This window comes from Quercus lobata, chromosome 3 (assembly GCF_001633185.2).
Source record: "Quercus lobata isolate SW786 chromosome 3, ValleyOak3.0 Primary Assembly, whole genome shotgun sequence".
NCBI classification, from domain to species: Eukaryota; Viridiplantae; Streptophyta; class Magnoliopsida; order Fagales; family Fagaceae; genus Quercus; species Quercus lobata.
Window position 1 is genome coordinate 20,918,025 of NC_044906.1, and position 8,970 is coordinate 20,926,994.

An 8,970-nucleotide genomic window follows, 5' to 3' on the forward strand; every position below is an offset into this window, starting at 1 on the left:
GATTAGTCAATTATATAAAATAGTGACATATGTTTCTAACAAGTGAATCACATATGTCCTAACAATCTCCCCCTTTGGCAATCCATGACAAAACCACAACAGACAAATGAACATATGAGAGAAGTCATAAATCACTCAACTCATATTCACTTGTTGAATACAATAAAATCTATCCTAACACAAACTCTTGAAAAACTTTGCAAGAAGAGAGTTCATGACAAGGAAGACTTTGACAACTTGTATTTCTGAAACACTTTAAACAAAACTCATCAAGGTATCTTAGTGTGAGACAAATATAATAGATTGCATACTGTTAGGACATATGTGTTTCACATGTTAAGAACATATGTTATGTTTTTATGTAATTGGCTTATCCTTTGACAAAACGCACTTTACTTGTATTTGGGTAGATTTAGGATGTGTTTAAATACTTCAAGAAACATGTTTCAAGATCAAGTGTTGAAGCCTTCAAGTCTGTCCAAGAAAACAAGTTGATAGTGCAAAATCATTAAAACTCAACAGCTGTATCTATTGAGCTTAAGAAAGCTGTTCTAGATTCCGTGTGCTCAACACCTACTCGACAGCTTCTCGACACCTTCTATTATCGAGGTTTAAGATTTTCAGAATTCAAATATGATTTTCTTGGGATTCGTGAATATGTCTTTGGGCCTTCTTTTCTCCTAACCCTAGACATATAAAATGATTGTTTTAAGGGCCGTCAAATTGTTCACAAGTTGCACAAGTTTTGAGCAAACTCTATTCAAGCAAATTGTGACTAGAGATAAAGTTCTTGCCTTAGTTCATCTCTTTCTCTTGAAGAAGTTGCTGTGTATGTGCACCGTAGGGTTTTGTAACCAAACATCTTCTTGATCTTCATCGTGTGGATGAACTAAAGAACTTTGCAACCAACAACCTTCTTAGTTGGTGATTGAAGTCGTGTACTGGGATTCCTCGCAATTGGTTAGTCACGTACTTGGGAGTCGTGCATCAGAAAGGGGAACTATCACTACAGAACAAGTCTAATTGGGTATTAGGGTAAGAGTTCAACTGTAGGTTGGTAAGGTACTTGGGATTCCTTTACTTGTAATCGCTTGTTGTGATAATAATGGAGTTTCGGAAGTGGTGACCTGAAAATCACCCAGTGGGGTTTTTGCCATTAGGTTTTCCCCATTGGTAAACAAATCACCATATTATTTATTTTCCACTGCATAATTAGTTTATTGGTGATTTGTTTGTGCTATCACGCGTTTGCATGATAAATTGATTAATTAATAACTTGGCTAATTAATTAATTAATTTCTATCACAAGGGGTCATTCAGTTTGTGGCCTATCAAGTGGTATCAGAGCAGGCACACTCTGATTAGGGTTTAATCTTTGTTGTATTGATCCATTGACCCCTGTTGTCATGGCTGTAACCGGCTTGAAGAGATCTTTGTTTTCAAATACATCTTGTTTTTCTAATCTCTTTTTGATTGAGTGTTTCAAAAAATACAAGTCTAAAAGTTATTTGAATTCTTTTATGATGACTATTGAAAAAGATCTCAGTTTGGCTAAGAAGAAACTAGACTGTCTTAGAATGAAAATGTGCAAAGGAGTTCGTCTGAGAAGAGTAAAAGTTAAAGGCTTAGCTCGAAAAAGGCAGATGAGAGAAAGCACCATTCCCACTGATTTGTCATCTAAACATGAAGTGTGTTTTATGATGAAATCCACATTTAAAGTTATGGACACATGTTTGTGGTACCTCGACAGCGGTTGCTCAAGACACATGACTGGAGACAGATCTCTCTTCAAGACTTTCGAGTCTAAAAAGGGTGGCAATGTCACTTCTGGTGATGGGAGCAAATCTCAAATTAAAGGAAAGGGAATTATTTCTCTACCTGGACTGCCAGACATTACAAATGTCCTCTATGTAGAAGGTCTTAGGGTGAACCTGTTAAGCATAAGTCAGATATGTGATCAAGACTTCATGGTACTATTTTCAAAGGGAAAATGTCTTGTCATGGATGAGTCTGGAAAGAACCTCATAAGTAGTTTTCGCACTTTAGACAACTGCTATGGATTGGTTCCTGATGTTGATATTGTGTGCAACAGCATTCGTTTGCCAAATGAAGATTTATGGCATCAACAGATGGGACATGCTAGTTACAAACATCTTTCTATTGTATCTAGGCATGAATCAGTCTTGGGAATACCAAAACTTAGTAGAATGAATAATGTGGTGTGTGGACCATGTCAGCTTGGGAAACAAACAAAAGTTAAGCATACAAGCACTCAGATATCAGCTACATCTAGGCCATTAGAGCTTCTAAATTTGGATCTTATGGGTCCAACTAGAACCGAGTCTCTTGGTGGTAAGAGATACATCATGGTTGTGGTAGACGACTTCACTAGCTACACTTGGGTCATTCTCTTACGATCCAAGTCTGATGCTCCTGAGCACATTGAAGTCTTATGCACAAGATTGCAAAATGAGAAGAACCTGAAGATTGATCGAATTCGAAGTGACCATGGTAAAGAATTCGAGAACTCATATATGGAGTCCTTTTGCCAAAGATCAAGCATATCTCAAGAATTCTCTGCTCCTATTACTCCTCAGCAGAATGGTGTGGTAGAAAGAAAGAACAGAATTATTCAGGAAATGGCCAGAGCCATGTTATACAACAAGGATTTGGCCAGAAACTTGTGGGGAGAAGCTGTTAACACTGCTTGTCATACAGTTAATAGGGTGTACTTCAGACCCGGTACCAAGAAGACTCCATATGAGTTATGGAAAGGAAGGAAGCCGAATGTGAAATGCTTCAGGATCTTTGGAAGCACCTGTTTCATCCTCAAGAATAAAGAGAATGTTGGAAAGTTTGACTCTAGGAGTGATGAAGGTATATTTTTGGGCTACTCCTCTACAAGCAAGGCCTATCGGGTATACAACTAGACAACTATAAAGGTAACGGAGACAATGAATGTTGTTCTTGATGAGTCTTCAAATTCAGGTTCACAGAAAGAAATTGAGGAGTTACCCAAAGAAATTCTTTCTCTCGAGCCTAATGAAGTTCAAGAACTTATTGAACAATAACCTGTATCTCCAAGTGCTCCTAGTACTCCCAGTGTTTTGGAAGATTCTGCAGACATACCCACTTCTCCAAATTCTAAGTCTCATGAAGAGAAAAGACCTTCATCCAGGGTTAAATTTAATCATCCTCCAGAAGTTATTGTGGGAAATATGAATGAACTCAAATTGAGGAAATGAACTGTTGATAAATGCATTGCTAACTTTGTGTCTTACTCTTGTTATCTGTCTCAAGTTGAACCCACAAAAGTTGAGGAAGCTCTTCAGGATGAAAGTTGGGTTGAAGCAATGCATGATGAACTTCTTCAGTTTCAGAGGAATGATGTTTGGACCTTGGTACCTAGACCGGAGGGTGAACACATCATTGGTACAAAGTGGATATTCCGCAATAAGACTAATGAGGAGGACAATGTGATCTGCAACAAGGCTTGGCTCGTAGTTCAAGGATACTCGCAAATGGAAGGAGTAGACTATGATGAAACATTTGCTCTGGTTGCCCGTATGGAGTCCATCAGAATTCTCCTTGCACTGGCTTGTCAATTAAAGTTCAAGCTTTATTAGATGGATGTGAAGACTGCTTTCTTAAATGGATTTCTCAAAGAAGACATTTATATGGCTCAACCAAAAGGATTTATTGATCCATACTTTCTAGATCATGTACTATACCTCAAGAAGGCACTCTATGGATTAAATCAAGCCCCCAAAGCTTGGTATGATCGGCTTACACAATACTTGGTGTCACATGGGTTCACAAGAGGAAAGGCTAATCAGACTCTTTTCATCAAAAGAGAAGATAGCGAGCTGATAGTTGCCCAAGTCTACGTTGATGACATCATCTTTGGATCAACTAAGGATGAACTTGCTCATGGTTTCTCAAAACTCATGCAGGCTGAGTTCGAGATGAGCATGATTGGAGAGCTAACTCACTTCCTTGAGTTGCAGATTCGTCAACAAGATTCAGGTATATTCCTATCTCAATCTAAATATGCTAAGAATCTTGTGAAAAAGTTTGGTTTAGAATCTGCTAGTTCTGTCAGAACCCCTATGAGCCCAAATGTTAAACTCACTATTGACTTGTTAGGTAAAAGTGTTAATCCTTCTCTATATAGAAGCATGATAGATAGTCTTCTTTACCTTACTGCTATTAGACCTAACATTAGTTACAGTGTAGGAGTGTGTGCTAGATATCAGACTAATCCCAAAGAGTCCCATATGACTGCTTTAAAGAGAATCATAAAGTATGTCAAAACCACTGCTGAGTTTAGTGTGTGGTACAGCAAGAACACAAGTGATGTCCTAGCTGGGTACTCTGATGCTGATTCGGCTGGGAATGTTGATGATAGAAAGAGTACTTCAGGGGGTTGTTTCTATGTGGGTAATAATCTTGTCTCTTGAATGAGTAAAAAGCAGAACTCCATCTCATTATCCACTGTAGAAACTGAGTACATTGCTGCTGGTAGCTGTTGTACCCAACTCCTATGGATGCAAAAACTCCTCCATGATTATGGTATTTGTCAAGAACATCTCACTATCTATTGTGACAATACCAGTGCCATTAATATCTCTAAGAATCCGGTTCAACATTCTAGAACCAAACACATAGAAATTCGACATCACTTCATTAGGGATCTTGTCGAAGATGGTACTCTCACTCTTGAGTTTATTCACACCAATGATCAAAAGGTTGACCTGTTTACCAAACCTCTTGACAATAAACACTTCGAATTCCTTTGTCAAAACATTGGTGTTATCTCTATGGGATGATCTTCCTCTCTTTTTCCTTCTTCCTCATGCATCTGCATGTAGTTTTTATTCTTTGGTTGTTTAACATGTTTTTGTTTGGTTATTTTTCAGTTTTGCTTTGTTTTGTTTTTCATATAAAAATAATAAAAAAAAATTGAAAAATCAGAAAAATACAAAAACAGTGTGTGTTTTGTGTACATTGGTACTTTGTACCTTGGATGGCCATTGAAACAAAGTCTTCTAAACTTTGTATCATTTGTAGCTTAGATGAGCATCTCTATGCACAACTAAGCAAGTGAGCTTTGTGGCTCGTGTTTGTGATGAGTAAGATTAAGTTATGTCTTATACTTAACACTCATATCACTCTTTTTGATGGGAATGACTAAAAAATCCTAAGAGAAAGGCATAAATAACCATCTCACCACTGTTGCCCGCCAATCATAATATGACACCTGTGTGCTTAGACATAGCAAAATTGGAATGTCAAATATCATTGGGTATTTCTTTTCTCTCTCTAATATGCCCATGCATGATATGCTTAAAAGAAAAATATGCAAAGGAAAAATTAAAAGCAAAAATATCAAAAATGCTTTAAATATGATTGCAAGCGTGTATTCTAGGAGATGTGGGAGTTATAAGATGTACCTCGAAGGTGATAGTCACCATCAAGCAGTTATGATTGTGTGTGAGTTAAAGAGATTTTCTCATATCTCAAATCGTCATAACATGTATACACTTATGCAATCTTGCGATATTTTTCACACACAACACGCAATATTTTTTGCTATTCTTGATACATGTGCAGGTACAATGTGATTTGGCCATCACAAGGTTTTACATGTGTTAATGTATGCTCACTAAACTGTCTTGACTTGTTTTTGATATATAAAATTGGTTAGACTTGTTTAATGTGTGTGTGTTTTTGAGAATCCATGTGCTTAAAATTTTAATTGAGAGATGATTTTGAGAGCTTAATATGTTGATTAGATCGTTGGTTGAGTTGCATATTGGATTGCATTCATGTCTGCGTTTTTCTCATCTCGAAAAACTGTTTTTAAAAGCTGGCTCGACACTTCCTCGACACCTCCTCGATACCTCAGCTATCGACGTTCATTTTCTCGGCACCTCCCTCGACAGGTGTCTCGATACCTCTCGACACCTGCATCTGTCGAGATTTACTGCTTGTCCTATTTAAGCTTCCTGTGTGATCAGGTTTTCATTTCATTAGATCTCTCTCTCGATACTTCTCTGTTTTCTCTCCCAAAACTTTCTCATCTCACTCCAAACTTTGTTCCTCAAGGTTTCTTCAAGCTTTTTCAAGTTTTTCTCTACTTGGTAAGCTTTTAATCCTTTCATATTCATGCATTTCATGTTTTGAAACCTAGGTTTTGGAATTTTTGAAAAAATTTGGGGTTTTTCAAAATTGATGAGTTATTATTGAAATTTTGGGATGGGTTTTCACTTAAATGTGTTTAAAACCTTATACATTGCATCACATTAGCATTATAATGGTATTGTCATGCATTTAGATGTGTGTTATCTATCTGTATGCTGATAGGTTTGGATTGGGCTGAGCCCATGATGCAATTTCTTTTGCATGTCACATGTTCATGCATTTCCCATGCATACGTACTCCTTTTCAATATACTTGTTATATTTGAAATTGTTTGGGACTTTTCTGATTGTCATTTTTTCTCTCCCCCTCTGTTTGTTTACGTTAGTCGTGTCTATGGCACCTAAGTGTAAATCCACTCCAGCCCGGAATCCTCTTCATTCTGGAGCTTCTTCATCATCTGATCCTTCTTCATCATCTGATCCTACTCTATCTCATATTCGGTTCCGTGATGATGATGCCTTTAAGGCATTTTCAGATAACTTTTTTAGATGAGGCATTCATTCGGAACGCCAAGTCATTCTAACAGACTTTGTCAACACCAACCTTCCGTCTATCATTCACAGTAGGGGATAGGAGTCACTGTGTGACATCCCGGTCACCTGTCCTCTCATACTTATGCAGGAGTTTTACTCCAACATGCACGGGATTGATCGTTCAGTACCTCTTTTCTTCACTCGTGTTCGAGGTACGCGCATTCCTATCACACTGTAACTTGTTGTGGATGTGCTTCGGGTCCCTAGGATAGAGTTTCCTGACTATCCTAGTTGTGAGCGTCTAAGGACTGTGTCCAGGGATGAGCTCATGTCTGCTTTTTGTGAGCGCCCTTCTGCTTGGGGTAAGCGTCTGTTTACACCATGTCGACCTTTTGCTAAAGGTCCTAGATTCATAAACATGGTGATGACCTTTGTTTTGCATCCACTCTCTCACTATAACTCCATTACAGAGCCTCATGCTCGATTTTTGTTGTCGCTTCTTGAGCATCTTACTATAGATTTCCCTTCTCATTTCATTTTGTCTATTATAGATGTTCATCTAGATTCGGCGTCCCGTGATAAGCTCATCTTTCCTTCCGCTATCACGAGGATCTTACGCCATTTTTCTGTTCCTTTTCACTCTTCTGACCATTTCACCGTTATGTGTGCCATAAATTACGCTACCGTTAAACATAGTGAGGCCCAACTTCAGTCGCGACAGTCGAATTCAATAGTTCCTCCCTCCCATTCAGCTCCATCTCGTTCTGCTCCATCCACATCCGCTCATCCCTCTTCTTCGGGCGATGTGACTTTAGGAGACATCATGACGCAGCTGCAGCGCATGGATGCTCGCCTAGATACACTCTCTACAAAGTTGTATCAGGTGAACGTTCGTGTCAATCGTATTGCACGACGACAAGCGTCCATGGGTGGTTTTGCTCCTGAGGCTACTCCTTCACCACCTTCTCCCGTGGCTTCTGATTCTGAGGATGAGGATGATGATGATGGTGATGACAATGATGCTTCGGATGATGCTAATGGAAATGCTAGCTCTACCAATGAGATGTCTACTTGACACTCTTACCCTTTGTCGCTCGTGACAAAAAGGGGGAGTAGTTTCGGTATGAGAGTAGTCTATCTTAAGGGGAGAGTTAGTATAGGACCATTTTTTGTTAGGGGGAGTGTTGACACATTTTTTACGGATGTAGTGAGGATAGTATGTATCTTTTCTTTTCTTTCTTTTTAGATACATTACTCTTGTACATGAGGTCTTGTGACCATTTATAGACATACATTGTACTTATCTCTTTCTTTATATTGATGTATGTTTTTCTTTCACCTATCCCTTCATGTGTTGTTTCTTTTCTCCCTTAATACACATGTTTCTTATACTTGTATGCAATCTATTATTTTTGTTTCACACAAAGATGCCTTAATGAGTTTTATTTTAAAGTGTTTCAAAAATACAGGTTGTCAAAGTCTACTTGCCATAAACTCTCTTCTTGCAAAGTTTTTCAAAAGTTTGTGTTAGAATAGATTTTATTATATTTAACAAGTGAATATGAGTTGAGTGATTTATGACTTTTCTCATATGTTCATTTGTTTGTTGTGATTTTCTCACGGATTGCCAAAGGGGGAAATTGTTAGGACATATGTGTTTTGAAAGTTCAAATAGTGTAAAAACACCCTTGAACGTTTAGACCCCCAATTTACAAATTACCAATTCAAGCTTTATATCAAACAATTAATGTGCGGAACATGAAATAAACACTTAACACAGAATTGGTAAACACTCTAAGCCAATTAAAATCACATTCACAGTAGAAAATAAAAGGCAAAGATAAAGGGAAGAGAGATGTAAACACAAGGACAACACACGATGTGTTATCGAAGAGGAAACCGAAGTCCTCGGCGTAAAACCTCTCCGCCGCCCTCCAAGCGGTCAATAATCCACTAGAAAATGTAGTTGGGATACATGGACAACAATAGACCCTCCAAGCCTAATCTACCCAGTGCACCTAAGCCCTCCAAGCTTCTTGCTCCAACGAGGTTGCGCCGAACCTTTTTCTTTTCTAGCTTCCCGGATTCCGCTACTTAACCATAGCATCAACCAATGTTGATTGGTTCCTTCCTAACTGCTTCCCAGAACACCAAACAGCCCTCTCACAGTAATGAATATGGTGAGAACAAGGTTTTGGTAAAATGCCTCTCAAGGGTTTGACAATGGAGAGGAAGAGAGTTGAGGAATATGAAGAGACTCTTATGTAAAGATTGTAGATGAATCAATCTTGTT

The 8,970-nt window shown here is 38.3% G+C and overlaps 1 protein-coding gene across 1 annotated transcript; it reads left to right on the forward strand.

Annotated features, from left to right (window-relative positions):
• The first annotated feature begins 3,965 nt into the window (after positions 1 to 3,965).
• Positions 3,966 to 4,460, forward strand: LOC115980532 (secreted RxLR effector protein 161-like). The gene is made up of 2 exons (XM_031102765.1): positions 3,966 to 4,026; positions 4,147 to 4,460. The coding sequence occupies exons 1-2, from the start codon at positions 3,966 to 3,968 to the stop codon at positions 4,458 to 4,460; spliced, it is 375 nt and encodes a 124-aa protein (XP_030958625.1).
• Positions 4,461 to 8,970: the final 4,510 nt, after the last annotated feature.